The sequence below is a fragment of the Myotis daubentonii genome, chromosome 5, assembly GCF_963259705.1.
Source record: "Myotis daubentonii chromosome 5, mMyoDau2.1, whole genome shotgun sequence".
NCBI lineage: Eukaryota > Metazoa > Chordata > Mammalia > Chiroptera > Vespertilionidae > Myotis > Myotis daubentonii.
In genome coordinates this window covers 63,113,984-63,136,967 of record NC_081844.1, presented here as the reverse complement: position 1 = coordinate 63,136,967, position 22,984 = coordinate 63,113,984, and the positions used below count along the sequence as shown (strand labels likewise).

Below are 22,984 nucleotides of genomic sequence, written 5' to 3'. Positions count from 1 at the left end.
TGCCAGAGATACCTCACCTCCATTAAAGCAGGGCCCTAATCACATCCTTGCCCAACTCACAAAACACAGCAGCTCACCATTTCCTACCAAATGGAGTCCATTATAATCTCCGCCTCCCACAGTGTAACCTGCCCAAGTATCTGTCCTCTTACTCCTTAGCTTCCACCCTGTATAACTAAAAGGGAGAGTTGTTTCCCCCAACACACCCAGGGCTTTGTGCTTATTTCCTTTCTTCATGTATAAATCGCCACCACTCTCCCCACTCCTCCCCCCAAATCCCAAACGTGTAAATTCTAAATTCACACGTTATGGCCCAATGCCAATTGTTCTCATAAGCCTTCTGGGAACTCCAGGCCCGTTATAACCCCTATCGCCAAATGTATGACAACTTGTGGTACCGATATGGTCTGATTTCTCCTACGATCTTCTGCCCTTCGCCTGAGTAAAGCAACCTTGGGGAAAGGGACGCTATCGTATTCATCGCCCACGCACAGTAGGAGCTTTATCGTGCTCAATTTCGTTGAACGTAATATATTCCGCCCAAAGAGTCGGAAGCATACGCCCTTTGCTGTATTCACACTCACACTCACACGCACATGCACACACGGATGCTGTCTTCTCCTCGATACACACGTGCCCCGGAGCCCAGCCCTGGAACTGCCTGGGGACTCCCAGCCTGTGGGCGCTTCCATTCCAGCCAGCTGGAGGGGAGGCTCATTTCTTTAAAACCGCTCCATCGGATATCTTAATCCTCCTTAGGCCTCAGACAGCCTCCTCTCCACCATCAACTGATAATATCTTTCCTTTAAAAATAAAATTACCCCGATTCTTGGAATACAGCCTGGCCGCGCGTGGGTCCGCCCCATGCATCCCCCCCGGGTCCCACTTGGTAGCGCCCGCTTTGTCAGCGTGCCGGCTCACCGCTTACCTCCTGGTCTCGCCGTCCACAGTCGGCAGTGCCGCCGCCGTCGCCACCGCAGCTGTAGCCGCGCTCCAGCCTCTCGGTCCGGCTCGCCTGTCCCGGACTCTCCCCGGCTCTGAGCGTCCCTGCCCAGGGACGACCGGAGAGTCTGCTCACCGCCCGTCTCGGCCGTGCTCCGCTCCTCGGGCGTGCGAGGGGCCGCGGCGGTGGTTGGCAGCGGCGCCCGGCATGTATCAGAGCCCGCGGCGGCTCTGCTCCGCCCTGCTGCTCAGGGACGCGACCGGCCTGTGCCGCCGGCCCGGCCCCGGCCCGCGCGGGCAGTCGTCCCCGCGGGCGGCCGTCCCCCGACCAGCGTCCCCCCGGCTCCTGGTGGCTGCCTCGGGCGCCGCTTCGCTGTGTTCGCGAACAGGTGAGTGGCCGGCGGTCCCGGACGGAGGACGCGCCCGGCGGCCGCGCGGAATGAATGGGAGCCGCGGGCGGCGGGGCGGGCGGCGGGCGGCGGGGCAGGCCGGGAAGGCGTCCTCTCCCGCTCGCCTCTCCCCTTGCCTTCCGAGCCTGGGGTTTGCATCCGGAACGTTGTGTTGGGGCTCATTGTGTTTGATCCTTGGGTGCCGAGCCTCCAGTATTTCTCGCCTGGACCTCCCTTTCATTCCCCCCTCGCTGAGCCGAAAATGATTTGTGTTGGTTTTACTTCTTATTCCGCGACTTACGGAAATTTTATGCAAAAAAGGTAATAATTGAAAGTTACACTTATTTGACCTGTGGCTTGCAGGGCCTCGATGTTCTGTTTGGTTATATATATATATTATTGATTTCAGAGAGGAAGTGAGAGGGAGAGAGAGAGAGAAACATCAATGATGAGAGAGAATCATTGATAGGCTGCCTCCTGCATGCCCCCCACTGGGGATCGAGCCTGCAACCCGGCATGTGCATGTGCCCTTGACTGGAACCGAACCCCGGACCCTTCAGTCCGCAGGCTGATGCTCTATCCACTGAGCCAAACCAGCTAGGGCTTGGGTTTTGTTGTTGTTGTTATAAGTGTATCAATGCATTGTAACACAATGACTCGCTTTACATTTTTTTGGATTTTTGTATTTTTTTTTTCTTTTGAGCCTTCAGCTCCTAATGCGTCATTCTGTGTCCTATATACCTGGGTTACGATCTTGTAAAGGTGATGCCTTCTCCAAGAGCCAATTTTAAGGTTCCACATACCTAGGACTTTTCCTTTTTTTTTTTTTTCCACCTCGGTTTCTACCTGAGGACACATCCCTGTGGCCACAAAATACATACAATTTAGTCATACTTTTAAAATGAGTAAGTTTCTCTTTCAGAATGGCAGTTTGCACTAAAAGTGTATTTTGGTTGTGCTAAAGTTAGGCTGTTGCTGTTTGAGACATTATGTGCCCACCCTACAGTATAAATAACGTACATTTCGCTCCGAAAGTTTTGGAATCATTTAAGGACAAACAGGAAGAATATGTTCAATGTGACTTTCTTTAATTAATGAAAGTGATAATCCAAAATGTGACTGAAGCCAAGACTTGAAACTCTATTCAGATTATTGGCAAATGTTATGCTGAGGCATTTATTTATATATTTATTTATTTACTGAAGCCCTTCTTGAACTAAAATTACTAAAGAAGACACAAACTTATTACAACGCTAACCATGAGTACACTAATACGTAGGATAATGTGAAGCGGAATAATCCTACACTGACCGGCTGAGGCGTACTTATACAGTCAAGATGGTAAACTGGTAACTGAGACTCTAAAGTAGGTTGTTCTTTAGAAGGGGTGAACTTGACAGCCTTCCATATTTTTTCCCAGTCCTGTAAGAATGAGGCACACTGAAGTAACTGTTAGAAGACGTAGCACCATATAAGTTAGTGTTTTCCTTGCTGGAAGTTTTCAAGAGAAACGTTATTAGGTTTCCGGCTTGGGGCAGAAGGAGGAAAAGAAAACCAGTTGGTGTCCCGGCTCATGCCCCTCAGGGTAGAGTTCGTCAGTAGGTCCACCCTGGAAGCAGATAGCTTGTGCAATACACGGATGTACATAGCTGTGCTGTCAGCTGAGGGGAAAAAATGGTCAGGTCACACAGAACATTGGGAATGTTAGGCTTTTCGCACCGAAAGGTGTTTTATGAACTTTTTAAAAAGTCCTCTGAAACACCCTGGTTTCACATAGAAGTTATTTTGGCCCGAGAACTACTGTAGACAGTTACTGCAAACTCTAGGCAATCTTCCTGTTTCATGTACTTTTACCCTCATCTACTTGTCAGGACATTGGTTCACTGGTTGCTCCATCATCCATTCATTTCCACAAGTTTAGAATGTCTCAGGCACTGTAGGCGCATTATTAGAGGTAAAAGAATGTGAGTCTTAGTCTGCCTTTAAGGGTTTCACTGCCCGGTAAGACAGATGAGATCTGCAAAAAGAAATAACTAATGAGATTAAACACCTTTTACATTAAGATAAAGGTTTACAAATGGCACAAGGGTGTGGGAGGTAAGGGAGTCCCTTTCTGCAAAGGTCATCCTTAAGGGCTCAAGAAGTGTGTTGCTTGATCATGAAGATGGCTTTTCCAGGTTGAGGCTCGCTCATTGCACTCTGGGTGTGCTGACCTATGTGATTTCCCCATATGTGGGAAACTCAACTGCATAATTTGTAGTACCTGGGGGACTGCATTTGTGCTTTCCCCTGGAAAAAAAAAGGGGGAGAGGGGAGTGCATTTGAGATGGGCCTTGAAGCATGGTTAGGATTGAAAAATTGAAACATTTTGCGTGGGGAAGAGCCCAGAGCAGGGGGTGTGGTGAGGCGTGGATGCAGGGTGAGAGAAGAGGCGCCTTGCAACATATTTCTGAAGAGCCTCAGACCAGCATTAGGTGCTCTTAAAACTGCTGTACCAGGTCTCTGACCAGTGGGGTCAGACCACACCTGGGTTCAGCAACCTCAGTTACTTGAGTTCTGGCCCAGAAAAGAATTCAGAGCCAAGACTCAAACCCTGAGAAGATGAGATTTACCAGGCAAAGTAGGACACTCAAATAGAAAATTGCAGCCAGTGGCTCAAAGAGCTGCCCTGCAGAGTGGGCTAGGGCTCCTTTTAAAAACTCGAGGGGAGTTAACTGCTTTCTTCTTCAAATTGACTGAGCAGGGCCTGTCCTGTCTTGTGTCCTTGCATGGAAGTTAATGGGGCTTTCCTCCAGCCCCCTGGGGCAACCACATGCCTGGGGAGAAGAGATCTGGAGACTCACCTGCATGACCTGAGGCATTATAGGGTGGAGAGGTCTTAGGGTGAGGATTGAATAACAATACTTATCTCTAGTACCTGCCATTCTAAGGTGGAGGGAAGTCTTAAGGGCAAAGTCTTGAATATCTCCAATGTCTGCTCTACCAGTTCTTCATCCCTAGGTGTCCGTCCTCCCTGGTGACCTTCTGTAACTAGCGCATCGTCCTTGCTCTGCTGCCTACCACAAAAGCATGCAGGTTCATGAAGCCTCCTGTGGATCTATTAAACAGGATCATTATTGCTGGGCCCCAGGTTCCATATTACTTAACAAAATAACAGCCGTAATAAAACTCCCGGTTATTTGTACGTGCCCCGAAGTTTAAACATGTGGCAAGAGAAGCCTTCAAGGAGCTAAAAGCTATTCTCTTCAGAGAGTCTTGGGGGTAGGGTAGGGGCAATAAGTCCCAACACTTGACCCCATTCCATGATCAGCTCCTTCCTAGCTTATGCCCCTTGGCAATCAGAGGTTACTGGAAAGATGAGTACAGCCCCTTTGGAGTCAGCAAATGCTAGGCTATTAGAATTTAAAGGGGACATTGTTTTGCTACCTTTTCTCTTAAAAGGACAGCAGCCCCCATAAAGAAGCACCAGTTGCACAGTTACTGTCCCAGGTGAAATGCAGTCAGGAGTCATCTGGGCGCTTCTATATGCTGTCCTCCAGGTGCCCTCTCAGATAATGGAGCATTGGCGGAATTACTCTTCTCCACCACTGGTATGTGTTTCTTTTTTCTTAGTACAATTTTAAAAGCAAATACCAGCTCATTTGAGGAGACAGCTTTATTTAGTATGTTCCTTAATTGTGAGCAGACGGCTTAGGAGAGGGAAGAAATGGGAAAGCTTGTAATTATCAAGCTTCTACAGAAATGAATTGCCTTCCACGTGAAAGAACTAAGGTATATTTTCCTGTAACATTCAATGGGAAGAGTTTGAATGCAGTACTGTTGAACACAGTACACTTAAATGGCGAAATATTACCTGGTATCTCATGACTAATTGTGGCAGCAATTGACAAAATAGAGTAATTGACTAAAAAGTGGCTGGATTTTGGGGAAATGACTTTGCTTTCAATTGGTGAAAGGAAGGAGGGGAGACCTCAAGGTGCCTGAAGGTGACAGGCATGTGAGCAGTTCTGTTAACCCCCACTCCTCCTTCCCAAAGGCACTTCGTACTGGACAGTTTGAGGAAACTGGGAGAGGATTCTGAGAAAGTGTTAAGATCCTCCGAGCTTGGGCCTACTACAATTCAAGAGACTCTGGAGGAAGCATATTGACCTGAACAAAAGCAGGCTTTTAGAAGAGGAAGGCATTGGTGTGTTTATGGGAGCAAAACCAGACAACCAGTGGGTCTGGGCTGCCTGTCACTACTGGAGCCAGTGAAGCAGAGATAGGGTTGAATCATATAGTATGAGCATTTATTCCAATAGTGCCAGCAGTATGGGAGAGAAGTAGGTCCTTCGTAAACATTTGTTTTGTCCCTTCCCCCCCATAAGCCATCTGCTTGTAAGGGATACAAGAACCAAGATTACATGGGGAAGTAGGCAAAAGGAATAAGAATGGGCAAGCAATATGGTCTTATTGGCCTGGGGAAGCAGGCAATGCGGGCTGGGTTGGGTCTTCATTGTTTGGGTAACAAACAAGGTTGTTAATCTTTCCATGATGATAGGTAGTTTTTTGTTTTGTTTTTGTTTTTATAGTAAAAGGTAGAGATTTATTGAGAAACAAGCACAGATTCCCACAGGGGGAGGGAGAAAATCCTGATAGGTAGCTCTTGAATGAGAATGGACTGCATTCCAAGGTTGATTATAGGTACAACTCCACAGCCAGGTTAGAATGTGCTTTCATTTAGAACAACAATCAAGGTTAACAGAGCATGGTTAATATTTCTTATAACTATATTTAGTCCCCAATATTCTATTTCTGCCCCTAACAATGGAAGTGGATCAGTGTAGCTGTACAGCTTTTGGAGTGACTAGGTAGGTAAATGTAGTATTATGTAGGTTTCTGTGATGTCTACTGAAAGAGAAGTGCATGGGGCGATTATATTCTGGTTTCTTGGAAAAAGGAGGGAGGGAGGCCTTTGCTGTGAGCAGTCACTGCTCGAATCAGAATGTTTAGGTCCTTGGTAACCACTTGAATACATAGAAATTCTATAGATACATCCATAGGTTTCAGCTCCATAGTAGAACCATCTACTTTAACGAAAAACAGTTAAAATATTTTGGATTTATTTTTAGAATAGGGGAAATCTGACTTTCCAAGGAAGGAGTAAGACCTCCATTTAAATCTTAGCTGGCTGCTCTTTTGTCTCTACTACAATGGTCTCAAAGCAACACTTGAGAACACACCAGCCACTGTGAATTCATTGAGAGGGAGATGGGCAGGAGTGCCCAGGGGAAAGAAAGCTAAAGAAAATTATTACCATAAGCTGACTGTTTTTGTAGAGCCCTTTTTTTCTCCTTCCACTATCAAAAAAATGGATGAGCCCCACTGGGTTCTTCTGAGTCTTCATGTCTGCCAGTGGGGCCTGAGTGATGACTAGCCCCGTGGACAGCACTTACTGACAACCCAGGTGAGTAGCCAGGGAGGACATTTGTTTTACTAAATGCTCCAGGGGTCCTCAAACTACGGCCCGCGGGCCACATGCAAATACAAATATTGTATTTGTTCCCGTTTTGTTTTTTTACTTCAAAATAAGATATGTGCAGTGTGCATAGGAATTTGTTCATAGTTTTTTTTTTAAAAAAAAAACTATAGTCCGGCCCTCCAACGGTCTGAGGGACAGTGAACTGGCCCCCTGTTTAAAAAGTTTGAGGACCCCTGGCTTAGACACCTGCTAGAAGTTTCTTACTAATGAAGTTTCTTAGTTTCATGAGAAGTCCATTGAAGTGAGTGCCTAGAAGTTACCAGCAGCCAGTTACAATAAAGAAATTGATACCCCCACTGCTAAACTTGACTGGCTTAAAAAAAAAAAAAAAAAAAGAAAGAAAAGAAATTGATAAAGAATTATTACAGTAGCCCTAGCTGGTTTGGCTCAGTGGATAGAGTGGCCTGAGGAATGAAGGGTCCTGGGTTCGATTCCGGTCAAGGGCACATGCCTGGGTTGCGGGCTCAATCCCCAGTAGGGAGCGTGCAGGAGGCAGCCAGTCAATGGTTCTTTCTCATTGTTGATGTTTCTATCTCTCCCTCTCCCTTCCTCTCTGAAAATCAATAAAAATTTAAAAAAAAAACAAAAACACAAAAACGAACTATTGTGGTAGATGTCTGGGAAGTGCCCTAGGCTTGTCACACCTTCTCCCACTGTCTTCCTTTCCCCTAACTCTCTGCACTCCAGTACTTGGGCAGGCTGGCTGCCAGCCTGCAGATATGCTTGTGACTCACCATGCCTCATCCTGTGTGGAGTGCAGAGTAAATTGCTTTGTAGATTCTAGTGATACCTTGAATATAATAGCTTTCTGTTTCCTCTCAATGTTTTGCTTTCATGGATGTTAACCATCATGGAGAAGGAAGATGTCATCTTTCAAATTATAGGTCAGATTTTCGAGATTTGGCTGAGATGTACTCTACAGTTAATTTCTATCATGGTTTAAATTTTTTTTAAATTTTTATTTATTGATTTGAGAGAGAGAGAAAGGGGGAAGAGGCAGGGGGAGAAACATCAGTTTGTTCCACTTATTTATGCATTCATTGGTTGATTCTTATATGGGCCTTAACCAGGGATCAAACCCTCAACCTTGGTGTATTGGGATAACACTCTAACCAACTGAGCTACCCGGCCAGGGCCTAAACAAAAAGTTTTTTAGGTCACAAAAGTAACACATACTCATTACCAAAAACTTGGAACTTTAAATGTCTTTGTGAGTATGTATTGATTATCTTCATAAGCTAAAGGATTTTTCTTATTTTTGTTCCGAAGTTCCATCAGAATCAATGTCTATTATGTGAGATTTTCTTTTTTTAAAATGTATTTTTATTGATTTCAGAGAGGGAGAGAGAGATAGAAACATCAATGATGAGAGAGAAATCATTGATCCACTGCCTCCTTCACACCCCCTATTGGGGGTCGAGCCCTCAACCTGGGCATGTGCCCTTGCCTGGAATCAAATCTGGACCCTTCAGTCTGCAGGCCAATGCTCTATCCACTGAGCCAAACCAGGGCCTAACCAGGAATTGAACCAGCAACCTCTGGATGCATGGATCCACGCTCAACCACCGAGCCACACCAAATGTCATTCCCTGTTTTTTTAATCCTCACCCAAGGATATTTTCCCATTGATATTTAGAGAGAGTGGAAAAGAGGGAAAGACAGAAATATCGACGTAATATTGATTGGTTGCCTCCTGCACAAGCCCTGACCAGGGCCTAGGCCGGGTAGGAAACTGCAACCGAGGTATATGCCCTTGACCGGAATCAAACCCGGGACCCTTTGGTCCGCAGGCGGACGTTCTATCCACTGAGCCAAACCAGCTAGGGCCCAGCTGTCAATTATTGAATGAGCTGTTCTAACAGTTGCCCCCCAGCTTCTCCCACCCTTTGTGTTGACTCAGCATAGAGTTTCTAGAAGCTTCCTTTGGAAGAACCATATTTAATTTATTCTTGGTAACTAGGCAATATTCCAGGCTTTGTAGGCCATGCCTCTCTGTTCCCACCACTCAGACCTGCCATTGCAGTGTGGGAGCAGCCACAGGTAACTGAGATTTTAGTTTCATACCATTTTCACATGGCATGAAATATTATGACATTCCTTTTAGCTTTCATATTTCCATTTACACCTGTAAAAGTGGGCCATTTCCCTGAGTGTCTCAGGAATGTTAGTGGTGGGCGTCATGCCCTAACACAGACCCGAGGCTCGAGTGGACAGCCATTGTCCCACAGCAGCCTGTGGTTTCTTCTGCCCCTGACACTGCCCTGCAGTGTCATCATGCTAGAAAAGCCCAGTTTGTGCAGATGATTGGCCAGCCAGCTGCTGGCAGCACCAGCTATAAACGTTCAATCGAGGCCATTTTTCGGAGGCATTTCTTCTTCTGGAGTAATACTTTCTAGATGAATCTGGCAGGACTGGAGGTACAGCTCAGCCCCCTCTGGAAAGCACTTTGGACTTCTTGTCTGTTCTGTGACTGCTGCCCAGCAAAGAAAGGTCGTTGGGATTGTCGCTGTGGTAGGTGCTTGTATTTTTAGACACGTTAGGCCGAGAGTCCTGACCTTCACTTGATATCTCTAGCAGCGCCACGCGGGGTGTGATGCTGCTCTGTACACTTTGTGCCGTGCCAGTGGGTGCGCTGTGATGGCAGTGACGTCCACAGGAGGCGGTGGAATTCGACCTGTTTACTCCTGTGTGTGCCCCTGGCCAGGCTCCATCCCAGTCGTCCTAACTCAGAACCAGCAGAGATGCAGGTGAGCGGTCCAAGGTGCAGGGAGCCTTCTCCAGCGCCAGGCCCTTCACTGGTTATGCAACCTGGAGAAAACTGTGCAGTCTCTGAACCCTAGGCGCATACCTGTGAAATGGTGAGTCAGGACCAGCTCTGCTGGGTTGCCGGGGAGAGGAATGAAAATGCCTGGAAGTAGAATGGTACATGCAGGCTGTCTGATGATAGCCGCCTTCTCCTGAGCCCCAGAACGTGAGCTGCACTAAATAGGACAGAACGGCTAACATTTTAGCTGACACTTGGGATGTGCTGGGCATAGCTCATTTACCTGGATCCTCACCGCAGCCCACTGAAGTGGGCTGCACTGACCCCCAGGTGAAGGGACTGAGGCACAGAGAGGCACATCAGTTGTTCAGGGAATGCTAGTAGTGAAGGGAGGAGCCGGAATTTGAAGCGAGGCAGCCTAAGGAGTCATGTGTTTGGATGTTTTGCCTCTGGAACGCAGCCCAAGCATGTCAAACTCAAAGGCTAACACGGGCCAAATAAACAAGGCATGCGATGCGGCCCATGGGCCAAGAGTTTGACATGCTTGCTGTAGCCTGATCTTACTGAGAAAAGCTGACGCTCGAGCCACCGGGCTTTCGCCCATAGCATGCTCCATTGCTGAGGACTCCAGGCAGGCCTGCCCATCGCCCACCAGGGTGCAGTAGCAGACATTTGAAGACTGGGCACTGACTAAAATACTGTATCTGACCCTTCCCAGAAAAGTCTCTTCCTAGGTTGGCCCTTAGAATCCAGTCTAGAGGAGCCAGCCAGGAATTAATGTCTTACAGCCTTGCACTCAGTCGTAAAATGAAGCCTGGCTGGGTAAGCAAGGTGGACAGTCCCTGCCCTCGTGGAGCTTACAGTCTAATGAGCCAAGGACAGGAATTGTAGTTCACATATCAAGAGTGATTTAAGAGAAGCAGGCCAGGTGTAAGAGGGGAGGCGTGGGCTTGGTCCTTATAGCTGTGCAGGCAGGGGGACTAGGAATCTGTTGATTTCTGCAATCAGCTTTAAGAAAAGGAACCACATATCCAGTATCCAGGCTGTTTCATGTCAGTGGGTATCTTGCGAGTGTTCTCACTCACTGGTGTTGAAGGTGGCCGCATTTACTCAGGAACCCACTCTATGCCCTTGCTGCGGTGGTTCAGCACGCGGCCACTAGATGGCAGCGCAGGACTGCTCGGCGGCGCCTTCCTGTGACGTCTGTCGTTTACAGTTTGTGTGAACTTGACTGGCCGAGGTTTCCTTGGGGCCGAGGTTGGGCAGCTCCGCAGCTTCCCAGGTGTGTACCCAGATAACCTTGACTTTTGTTGAATTTTTGGTTTTTAACTCGCGGCTTTGCCAAGCCCCGGGGTCGAGAGGCTAAGCTCCAACTTAAGGGTGAGCAATGATTCACGGACTGAATAGTGTGGGCAGGCTCGAGAATAGCAATGGCTGGGCAACTGCAGAACATCGTGTGGACAGATGTCCCTCCGCGGCGAGTTCCCGGTGCGGCCAGGCCCCTGGAGGGGGCCCAGTCAGTTTGGGTGTCAGCGGACGGGGTTCTTTCTCATCCGGCACGCTAATCGCCAAACCCTGGTCGCTTCCAAACTCTGGTGGCCCGCACTCGGACCTGGTGTTGGGGTCTGCTTTTGCGCCAGACACAGTGATTGGCAATACGGAGAGTAACGTGTATGCCAAATCATCTCTGGCAAGTTTTTAAAGACTATTATAAGGGTAAGGAGAGTTCGTTTTCTATTCCTATAAAGTGAAGTAGCAGTGACTTAATAATGCATCCAGCTCTCAATGTATAGGGAAATGTGCTTATGGAATTAGGCAGTGGCAAGGGATGGGAGTGGTGTTGCTACATGAACAGCTCCGCATAAGCAATAAAGCTATACTGACCTGTTGCCTGTATAAGTTATATAATGTATATCATAGAGAATGATGGCTGATACTTTTTCTCCTGAAGTGGCACTTTTTCTCCTGAAGTGGCTCAAGGTGGGGGGCATAGGGGAGCGAGGAATTTGGGGCAAAAAAACCCCACAAAAAAACAGATAAGTTGCCGAACCGGTTTGGCTCAGTGGATAGAGCATCGGCCTGCGGACTCAAGGGTCCCTGGTTCGATTCCAGTCAAGGGCATGTACCCTGGTTGCGGGCACATCCCCAGTGGGGGGCATGCAGGAGGCAGCTGATCGATCTCTCTCATCGATGTTTCTAACTTTCTATCCCTCTCCCTTCTTCTCTGTAAAAAATAAATAAAATATATTTTTTTTTAAAAAAACAGATAAGTTATGAGGTCTAATAGAAAATACCCACATCCAAACACACACAGAATTGGAACTAGAAGCTAGTATGAGTGCCAGATTTCAGCAGAGGTTTTATCAAGATTTTGTATTTTTCAATATCTTAATTTTACCACTCGATGAATTATTTGTGCTATCTCACCTCAGGCTTATGATGGTGAGCTATTCTGAATCTTTTTTGAAGCCCTGAATAGCAACCCCTATTAAGGCATACAAACTTCAGTAGAATGGCTTGAAATATTGCAATTGGACATGTGTGAAACAATTTTTTTTAATGGTTGATACTCCTAAAAAGAAAAAAGTTAATGTTATCTTTAAGAACAGGTGAGAGACAATCAGTTGTCACCAGCATCATTCTTAGGATCGGAGAGGGGGAGAAAGGTCCCCCATAATCTTCAGCTTTCTTTTCAAGTTTAAGTAAATGGCCTTACTACATTGCGGTTCCTAAGTGGGCCTAAGTCCTGGTGTGCTGTGTTAAAAGTGTAAAAATAGTATCTGAAGTCTTTATAGTGTTCACTTTAGTTATTCGTTTTCTAGCTTGGGAATTAATTCATTTGTCAAAGTCTGCATTCCCTCTTAAAGATCCCTGCACCTCCTGGTTTACATCAGAAATGCATTTGAGATCCACCCATGTTGCATGGATGAATCCTGCAAGTTAACAGCTTGTTTCTTTGTATCACTGCATACTATTGCATTGTATGGGTGTACCACAGTCGTTTATCCATTTGCACAGTGAAGGGCATCTTGATTGCTTCAAATTTTGGCGATTGTGAACAAAACTGCTTATAAACATCTGCGTGAACCTAATTTTTCAGTTCACTTATGTAAATACTTAGGCGCATGAGTTCTAGGCCATATATTAAACTGATGCTTAGATTAGTAAAAAACTGCCAAGTTGTCTTCCATCGTGGCTGTGCATGGGAAGCAGTGCACAGGAGTTTGTGGAGGATTGGTATTATTTATTTAAATGTTTGATAGACTGGCCAGTGAAGCCACCACAGCCTGGGCTTTTCTTTGTGGGAAGATTTGAACTTAATTCCATATCCTTGCTGCCCTAGTTGAACTAGTGCCACAGAGCGGAGGGAGGCGGAGGGGGGGGGGGAATGCCTCAGAGGAGCGCCGTTCTGACCTGAAGCTCCGGCCCTGAGGAATAAGCTTCCCAGTTTGTTGCATGCCTGTGGTCCATACCCAGGGCACGGAAGCAGCTGGTTTTGACAGCTCTGTCCAGGTTTATGGTTGCCTTTGGGGGAGAGGATTTGTCAGCATCCTTAGGACATCCTGCCAGAGTCCTGCTTTGTGGCGTTCTCCTCCCACATCACCCGTCAGCCAACGAACAAGGGTAGAATAATATCCCAGAATGCTCTTGCCTCCATCTCCAGCCACATCTCTCCCCTTTGGGGGCAAATTTTCCGTAAATTACTTCTGTCTGCGCTATTTCCTCATCTCCCCACAACTCCACCAAATCCCGGAAGTTGGCTGTTGTTAAGTCACTGGCGATTTCCATGTTGCCAAATCCAAGTCTGTTCTGTCTTTGTTTTCTTTGCACCATCCAGTAGCGCCTGACACAGGAGATGACCAGCTCATGGATGAGACCCTGTTTTGTCTCCAGGAAGATCAGACTTGCCTTGCTCTTCTCCTCCTCCTCTGGCCAGGCCGTTTTTGCAGACTTCTGCCGCATCTTCCCCAGCCTGCCCCAGAGCTCAATCCTCTGACCCGTTTTTTCTCTAAACTCACTTTAGTGTCCTGTCCACTCACATCTCCCAGATGTTTGTTGCCAGTTTGCATGTCTCTCCGGAACATCAGTCATAGCTAATTGCCAAACTTGTTTTCCGCAAACTCACCGCATCCTCCCAACAGGTGCTATGGGCGACTCTGTCCCTCTGGTTGTCCGGCAGCAGCGTTGGAGGCCTTTTGACGACTCCTCTCATGGACCACGTCCAGGTCACCAACAGAAGTCGCTGTCGCCAGTTGAGATCTACTCAGAACCCCACCACTTTGACTATTACCACTAGTCCAAGCTACCAGTGTCTCTTGCCTGGATTATAACTGTCCTCTAAGAGGCTTCCTATGTCTTCCCTTGTTTCCTGACACTAGTGTATTTTCAACACGTGAACCAGTGAGGCTTTTCATGTAAATCAGATCCTCTCTCCTGCCTAGAATTCTCCACAGCTTCCCATCTTAGAGAAAGTCCTGAGGATGGCCGGTAAGGCCCTTCACCTGCTCCCCTGTCCTCACTGACCTCATCTTCTGGTCTCTCTACGTCACTGCAGTTGCCTTGCCAAGCATGCTCCTTTCTCGGGGCTTTTGCATTTGCTATTCCTCTGCCCAATGTGCTCTTATGCTGGATCTACGTAAGACTTACTGATGTCCTCACCACCTCGAGTCTCGGCTCACATTTCACCTTTCAGGGAGGCCTCACTGAGCATCTTGTGTAAGTTAGCAGCTCCCCACTCACTAACATTCCGTTTGCCCTTTCTCTGTTTTTCCCCATAGCACTTCGACCATATGACAAACGGTCATCTCGTCTTCCCCCATTACAGCATAAGCTCCACGAGGACAGAACGTTTAGCATGGTTACTGATATATCTCCAGTGGGCTAGTGTCTGGTGTCGTGTGTGTGTGTGTGTGTGTGTGTGTGTGTGTGTGTGTGTGTGTGTGTGTGTGTGAGACAACCTGTAAAACCCTTCTTAGCTCAAGGACTGCACAGAAATACTCTGGCTGTAGTTTGCCAGCCCCTGCTCTAGTAGTTCCCTCAAGACGGTCTCCTAGAGTCAGTATTGGTTTTGCTGGATAGGAAGTTCTTCAGTCACATATAGATTAGCCATATATTAGTTTTCTTATAAGTTACTTGCTGGTTTTGCCTATATGCCCAAGGGACTTTTCTCTTTTTCTTTACAGTCCAGTTGGTGTTGGTTATTCTGGGTTAATATTCTCAGGTATGTGGCATGTTATTTCAATATGTAGTTTCAAGTATTGCTTTTTTTTTTGGCTTTCTTTTCTCAGAGTGACAAAAACCAAGCTTTATGCATTGATGATTGAAAAAGTCCGTGATATATTTTTAACCTGACTTTTTCTTATTCATTTTTTCCAGTTTCATTGAGGTATAATTAATAAATAAAAATTACATATATTTAAGGTGTACCATGTGATGTTTTGCTATGTGTATACATTGTGAAATGAATACCTCAATCATGCCAATTAACATCTGTCCTCTCACATCGTTTTGTGTGTGTGTGGTGAGCACTTAAGATTTCGAGCAAATGAAACAGTTTTATTAACTATAGTCACCATATTATATATTAGAACTCCACAACTTAATTCATCCTGCATGTTTGAAACTGATTTGTAGTTCTTAGTGTTTTGTTTTGTTTCATTTCATGCATTGGATTTCTTGCTACTACAACCCCTGTTATTCATGTGTGTTTTGGATCTTCTTTGCCTAAAATAAGCACGTATTTGCCACTATCTCTCCGATGCTTTATCTCCTCATTCCTGGGTTTTCCCATTCTGATTAGGCCAGTTACCATTTTCTTAATGACCTCCGACTCATTTTGCAAATAGGATACCGTTCTGATCTGCTTTCTGGGTACATCTTTCTGGCAAGCTTTCCTTGTCTGGACAGATGTTATGCTGTACCGTATTCTTTTTATCTGAGGTTTTTTCTAAGTTTCTAGAAGGAAGTGTAATTCAGGGCAGTTTTTCTGGCTTCAGATAACTCCGCGAACCATGAACTCCTCCTATTGGGCACTTACCCTCTTTTTCACATACTTGCTTTTTATCAGTTAACCGCCCCAAAACTCAGCTTGCAAAGATATGATGCCATCAAAATGATGTAGAACCATTCTGTTGTAACTGAGCTACATTGAGCTGGTAGTTCCTCTGACAAATGTCAGGTATTGCTGTTTGCTTCACATTGAAAGCACTCCACTGTGCCCTGTGAGTTTGCTGTGGCCCATGTGACACTTTGATCTACAGTTGAGGTGATGCTGATCTGACCACATTTAGTAGGACTCTTAACTGCTTTAAAAAACGTGGAGGTACAGAAGAAAGATTTTCAAAGTTTTTCTGCCAGCCAAAAAGAAAAGTTCTTCCTTTGGACCCATGTACTCAGGCAAGCAGATTGAGTAAAAAGAACATATTCAAATCCGTTTGAAAACAGGTGTGTATGTGCCCATCTGTGCATGTGCACGTGTGTGAGAAAGAAGTCTTGCTTGCTGATGCATGTACACTTAAATGTATGCTGGGAAAACTAGGGTGTTTCTTTGCTTTAATATAGTTTTATTGGGGGGAAAATTACTTTTGAGTTGATGAAAAGGAATGAGAGAGCATGCTTTATTGACCTTGATATTTAAAAGACATTTGGTGCTAAGTATTTGAATTTGCTTTTGTGATCTGTCACCGTGAATATGACTGACAGCTAGTTTCAGATTCAGTCCATCAGCCTGCTAAACAACGTATTTTCATAGAGAAAATTTTGTGTCTTTCAAAAGAAGGCAAAGATATGGATGTGGTAGGAAAATCCAAATTCCTCCATTCCAATATTCATCATACACAGAAATTTGGAGGTGGTTCCAAGTAAAACATGCCCCTAATTTATACCATAGTGAACACAAAGAGTGGTTGATTTCCAAAAGAGCAATCACTGCTTACAAGTGAAGCGACAGGTACAGCTTCCTTCATGCTAATAAGCTGAAGGCCATGCTCCGTTCTCCTGAGTGATTTAAAAAGGAAGCACTAGAAAATGCCCAACAGGCAGTGCGCCACCTGCACGCCGCCTCACCCTCCTCCCTCCAGGATCCCAGGAAATGTGGGCAACTGTCTCTTGCCCCTTTCCCTCCTCCAATCCCTTTTCTGATTTCTTGTTGTTTTTTAAGAAATATGGCTATTGATAATAGATTATCCACTGTATTGCTCAGTGAGGTTCACAGAGCTCTGCAAAAAGCTGACATCTAAGCGAAATGAGATATGGGTTTAATCCAGCCATTTCTTTTCCTAACAGAGGGATCTGGGTAGATGACATGCTGGAGCAGCGGCCTGCTCTAACCTAGTCTCTTCTCCAGGATTAACATGAGCTTCCTAACATCTGCCTCTTTACAAAATTGGTTTTCAAGTTTTTGAAATTATGTAGAAAAAGGAATGGGGATTTTGTTTCAGCCATGCTTTTCTAAGACTGGGTTTATACGTTATAAAGACAAGTAGTAGGTTAGAGGAAGCCATAAAGATCAAGGTATTTTTCCCTTGTAAGAATTACCTTAGTTCTGAGAGACCAATTTTAATAGTATTTTCAATGACCTGTCCCAGTACAAAGGTAGAACCTGGGAATGCCTTTAATCTACCTGTGCCAACAGCAGCATTTCCCTACATTAAGGTCTCCTTCTAAGGACAGGAAAAGTTTCCCCTTCTAGTTGAGCTGGGTGGAAATTGAAGAAAGGCAGGAAAAGGAGCTGAGTGTGTAATTGTGCTTTCCTTTCCTCTCCTACAGCCTGTTCCATGGGAAACGGCACGAGCAGACTCTATAGTGCTCTTGCCAAGACACTGAACAGCAGCGCTGCCTCCCAGCACCCAGAATATTTGGAGTCACCTGACCCAGAGCATCTGGAGCCCATTGATCCTAAAGAGCTCCTTGAGGAATGCAGGGCAGTCCTGCACAGTCGACCTCCCCGGTTCCAGAGGGACTTTGTGGATCTGAAGACAGATTGCCCCAGTAGCCACCCACCTATAAGGGTCATGCAATGGAACATCCTCGCTCAAGGTAAGGCTGATGCTTTTGTTCCAGAGCATTAAGTTTGTGGTGACTGCCTTTCTGCCTCTGCACTTGCCAGGGCACTGATGTCTCACGTGGAGGGAAGAGGTGTGGGCAAATGGGAGGTGTAAGATGGGGTGACAAGGGCAGCATCCGCTCCCAGAAGGGCAAGTTAGGAAAGCAAGTCTTCTGGCTTTCACTAATAACTCCAGCAGCTCGAGACGTACTCCTTACCTTCCATGTTTGTAGGCCATCCAGATACAATGAAAGTCTACTTCCCAGCACTTCAAAATCTAAAGGACCCCATCATTTGTCAGCCTCAAAACTTTTGTTGTCTCCACTTTCAGTCCACAGCACTAAGATAGCATTTGCAAGGGAGAAACTGAGGCTCCTGAATGGTTACATATGGAACTTGCTACAGGGAATGGGAGCTGTGTGGGTGGTGCTGAACCTGTCATTCTTATGGCCATCTTCTCATCCATTCACATCTCCATCAACTTTCCCTAGTGTTCTCTCTCATGTAGCAGTTGAAATTTTAAGGAAAAGGAACAAGGGCTGCTTTTTTGCCCCTTCCTCCCCAAGAAAAAGGGCATGCTTGCTGACTTCCCAATCCTTGGTTCATTCATTTTTTTCCAGCTGTTCATTCATAAGTAGGAAAAGCTGCCTATTTAGGATCCCATTCATTCTGAGTGGTGTCTGTATCCATTCATAGTCAGTGTTGAAATTAGTATATAGAGTTAAACCTATCTATCTCATCTGACATAGTTTAGATCCCTAGAACTGCAAAGAATACGGTTTAAAGCTAAAACTTAATGCCGTTTAGGCAGAGAATCACCCACAGCGCCTGGAGGAGGAAGCACTGGGAGGGTCTTGAGTCATATCAAAAACCCAAGGAGATTCCCAGGAACTTAATCTGATTCTGTAGTAGCTGACAACCGACTGGCTTTTTCATTCCAGCTCTCGGGGAAGGAAAAGACAACTTCGCACAGTGCCCCGTGGAAGCACTCAAGTGGGAAGAGCGGAAGTGTCTCATCCTAGAAGAAATCCTAGCCTACCAGCCTGACATCTTGTGTCTCCAGGAGGTGGACCACTATTTCGACACCTTCCAGCCACTCCTCAGCAGACTGGGCTATCGAGGCACATTCTTCCCCAAGCCCTGGTCACCTTGTCTCGATGTAGAACATAACAATGGACCAGATGGCTGTGCCTTGTTTTTCCTCCAGAACCGCTTCAAGTTAGTCCACAGTACCAATATCAGGCTGACGGCCATGGCATTGAAAACCAACCAGGTGGCCATTGTACAGACCCTAGAGTGCAAGGAGTCCAGTCGACAGCTCTGCGTCGCTGTCACCCACTTGAAAGCACGATCCGGCTGGGAGCAGTTTCGATCAGCTCAAGGCTGTGATCTTCTCCGGAACCTGCAGAACCTCACCCAAGGAGCCAAGATTCCCCTTATTGTTTGTGGGGACTTCAATGCAGAGCCAACAGAGGACGTCTACAAAAATTTTGCTTCCTCCAGCCTCAACCTGAGCAGCGCCTATAAGCTGCTGAGTCCAGATGGGCAGTCAGAACCTCCGTATACTTCCTGGAAGATCCGGACCTCGGGGGAGTACCGGCACACCCTGGACTACATCTGGTATTCTAAACACTCTCTGAGTGTGAGGGCAGCTCTGGATTTGCTCACTGAAGAACAGATTGGAGCCAGTCGGCTCCCATCCTTCAATTATCCTTCCGACCACCTGTCTCTAGTGTGTGACTTCAGCTTTAATAATGAACCTGATGGACTTTCATAAACACTTTGTAATCACAAGTCTTAACCAGGGATGTTTCAGGAAAACTGAAGTTAGGATACGTTGCCCGAGGAAGGATTCCCAGTTTCTCTCACTTCACTTTCCATGTTTCCAGCATGCCTCGGGGAAGGAATCCCACTAGTTAACAAACGTTTTCCATTAAACCCTTCAGCGAAAAAGGTGTTTGCACTCCAGTTTTGGCTTGTTTTTTTTTCTCCTTTCCCCTAGCATTAAATTTAGATCAATTAAGGGCATTAAATTAGTCTTGTTTTGAAGCTTTCAGTTTGATGATGCTATATAAAAATACTTTGTCTTCCATAATTAACAAGTATGCAGGAACAATTTCCTCTAGACAGTATTTCAAGTTATTTATTTGTGGTTTTAAGTATCAACAAGATATGCATGGCAGTATTTATTTTTTCTATCTTCATGTGAAAATAATAGCATTACAAACATTTAAGAACCATGCACAATGTAAGGTAGAGAGTAATTTATAGTAATTTTCTTAAGGCTTTAAGATGCTTTATTTGGGGTCTAACAGAATAGTGTACAAAGGGACTATTCAGCCTGGAGGCCCCAGGGGTTTGTTTGTTTGTTTGTTTGTTTGTTTGTTTGTTTGAAGAGGAAATAGCCGGTCTCGATAAGTTCTTCATAACAATTCTTGCTGTGCCTCCATGTTCCCCATTATTGTATTTCTGGAAGATTCCATGACCAGTTGGTCTTTGTCATTTAATCACTGCTATGCATTTACAGATTTCTGTTGGAATGCTATTGGTATACATTTGATTTGTGGCCACTCAGTGTCACAGTGATTTGTATTGGAATTGCTGTTCACGATGGGTTATTTAGGAGCAGTGGCTGGTAAAGTCAGGGGGACCTTCTTTTCAGAGATGGGCAACCAGAAAGCCTGTTCACAAGGCTGTCACTGTAATTTCCTAAGACAGCCAGGTGATTGGCTCAGAGTGTCTAGAAAGAATGTAAAAGGAAAGATAACCTGGAATTCTCTTTCCTTGGGGGAAAAAAGTGGTCAAGATAACAGGTGAAGCCCCTTCCAAACAAAGTCCCAGCAAATAACCTATGGGTAATAAATGGAATATTTTAATCCATGAATTGTATATATTTAAAATTAATAAATGGTCTTTTGAAACTAGTACTTTAATATCTTGTATTTTTAGTCCAAAAAGAATCTGGGGTAGATTTGATCTTTTATACTGACTTCAGAGAGGGAGCTATAGAAACCTCAATGATGAGAGAGATTCATTAATCGGCTGGCTGCCTCCTGCACGCCCCACACTGGGAATCGAGCCCACAACTCAGGCATATGCGCTGACTGGGAATCAAACCCGGGACCCTTCAGTCCACAGGCCAACGCTCTATCCACTGAGCCAAACCAGGTAGGGTGATTTGATCTTTTAATTCTGTTAACATGGTGGGTTCACACTATTCATTTACACACAGATATTTATTTTAAACTAGGGGCCCGGTGCACGAAATTCGTGCACTGGGTGTGGGGGGGGGGCGGGGGGGAGTGTCCCTCAGCCCAGCCTGCCCCCTCTCACATACTGGGAACCCTCAGGCGTTGACCCCCATCACCCTCCAATCGCACCCTCCTTGCCCAGGCCTCATTTCCCCCCATCACTGGTTCTGCCCCCAGCCCAGGCCTGATGCCTCTGGCCTAGGCGTCCGGCCTGGGCAGCGGGAACCCGCAGCGGCAGCGGCCCCGCGATCGTGGGCTCCGCTTTAGGCCCAGGCAAGGGGCCCCTAGCTCCTGGGACTGCCAGCTTCCACCGTGCCCAGCTCCCATCACTGGCTCCACCCCTACTTCCTGCTCTCACTGGCCAGGGCGGAAAAGGTGCCTGATTCTCCGATCATGTCTGGGGGGCAGGGCAAAGGCGGCCCCAAGGCCGCCTTTGCCCTGCCCCCCAGTTCTTAGGTCCCCCCTGGGTTTCCGATCACTGTCAGTGGCAGGGGGCTTCTTCCTGCTTTCCCTTTCGCCTCCCTGCATTGTGCCTACATATGCAAATTAACCGCCATCTTGTTGGCAGTTAACTGCCAATCTTAGTTGGCAGTTAATTTGCATATAGCCCTGATTAGCCAATGAAAAGGGTATCGTACGCCAATTACCATTTTTCTCTTTTATTAGTGTAGAAGTGAACAAAGCAGATCTATAGCTGCACATTGAAAGCATCTTTGCTGTGCTTTTGTTGTATGGTATCTCTCAGTGCCAAGGTTGGAGCTCCCAAAAGGGTTCACCCAAGTATTCTGCATTGGAACCACTTGTGAAACAAATGAAGTTTCTCAGTACATTGTATACATAAAATCTTGGGGCTACCTGGAAGGAATGGCAAGCAGAAAGACCATCCATACTATTTGGTTCAAATCTTAGCATGACTAATAGTAATCATGTTGCTGAGAAACAACACTAATTACAATACTTATATGTACAGGCATTAAATATTGTTTTTCTACCCCAAAGTACACCAACCTGAAGAGAGATCATGACAGCCTTGAGTAAACAAATCTGAATGAGAATGAAAGTCAAACTAATATGTGAATTTCAGGTATCCAACAATAGTCACCAGCCACTTATTGAGAGAGACATGTTCTGAGAAATGCGTCATTAGCGGGTTTCAGCATCATGTGAACATCATACTTACACAAACTGCGGTGGTACAGCCCGCTACACACCTAGGCCGAAGGATAGAGCCTATTGCTCTGTAGGGGAGGGAAATAATGTTCACTCTATCCTTTTAGGTTCTTGTTTGAGACATCCCTGTAATAAAAGATTAACAGGAGAAAAATTTAATAACATATGCTTTCTGTATACATGGAGACCCAGGAAAACACTCGTGTAACTTTGCCCAAGTGGTTGGGCCACCACCATAAAGACTACAGCTGAAGACAATCTGTTAGCGGTATGGGGAGCCAGTTATGGGAGGATACTAGGAAAAGCACAAGTAAGAGGGAGGTTGTCATGGAGGGCAAGGAGTAATGGGTTACTGGCAACATCATTTATTGAGCAAAGAGGAAAAGATTTCAGATGGATGAGTTGGACATTCAGGAGGAAATAGCCAGTTGGCAATTAGATAAACCCATCTAAGGCCTAAAGAATAGGCTAGAACAATGTATTTGGTAGTAGAAACCATAAGAATGAATGAGATTGTCTAACATGTTGAGATGATATATTAAACATTTTCATAAGAGTGCTATGTGCCAGGCACTGGTTCTAAATCCTTAACATATTAACTCAATTCTTACAACTACTCTAAGAGCCCCATAACTACTCTAAGAGCCCCATAGACATTAACTGGGAAAGCTGGAGGAAAGCAAAGTCAACTAAGAGTTGGTCATAGAGGAGGAAAACTGCAAGAGGGATGTTATGGAAAACCCAGAGAATGTAAAAAGGCTGAGGCACAAGATCATGTGAAAAAATAAAGCAATTTGACTTGACCACTGGATTACTGGAGACTTCAATGGTAACTGTTTCTAAGTCAGAATTCAGACTGTAATTAAGAAAAAGACAGACTGATGGGCTATTAAGTGTTGGAAC

The 22,984-nt window shown here is 45.8% G+C and overlaps 1 protein-coding gene and 1 non-coding gene across 8 annotated transcripts; both read left to right on the top strand.

The window, feature by feature from the left end:
* Positions 1-968: 968 nt before the first annotated feature.
* On the top strand, positions 969-22,845 carry NOCT (nocturnin). 7 transcript variants are annotated; one of them, XM_059698013.1, is made up of 5 exons: positions 1,200-1,331; positions 14,800-14,837; positions 17,384-17,653; positions 18,602-20,917; positions 21,595-22,845. In XM_059698013.1, exons 3-4 carry the CDS (start codon positions 17,392-17,394, stop codon positions 19,435-19,437), a joined length of 1,098 nt encoding a protein of 365 aa, XP_059553996.1. In that variant the 5' UTR covers positions 1,200-1,331; positions 14,800-14,837; positions 17,384-17,391; the 3' UTR covers positions 19,438-20,917; positions 21,595-22,845. The 7 variants fall into 7 exon arrangements, with proteins under 7 accessions (XP_059553990.1, XP_059553996.1, XP_059553991.1 ...); XM_059698008.1 differs by lacking the exon at positions 1,200-1,331 and adding an exon at positions 1,444-1,652; XM_059698007.1 differs by lacking the exon at positions 14,800-14,837 and having other exon boundaries at positions 969-1,331.
* Positions 3,456-3,623, top strand: LOC132236354 (U1 spliceosomal RNA). Its single transcript, XR_009453284.1, has one exon. It is a non-coding gene; the product is annotated as a U1 spliceosomal RNA (small nuclear RNA).
* Positions 22,846-22,984: the final 139 nt, after the last annotated feature.

Coding starts and splice junctions, on each gene's coding strand:
- NOCT (XM_059698007.1), top strand. CDS start 1,151: ATGTATCAGAGCCCGCGGCGGCTCTGCTCCGCCCTGCTGCTCAGGGAC. Junction 1,332..17,383: donor TTCGCTGTGTTCGCGAACAG/GTGAGTGGCCGG, acceptor CCTCTCCTACAG/CCTGTTCCATGGGAAACGGC. Junction 17,654..18,601: donor ATGGAACATCCTCGCTCAAG/GTAAGGCTGATG, acceptor TTTTCATTCCAG/CTCTCGGGGAAGGAAAAGAC.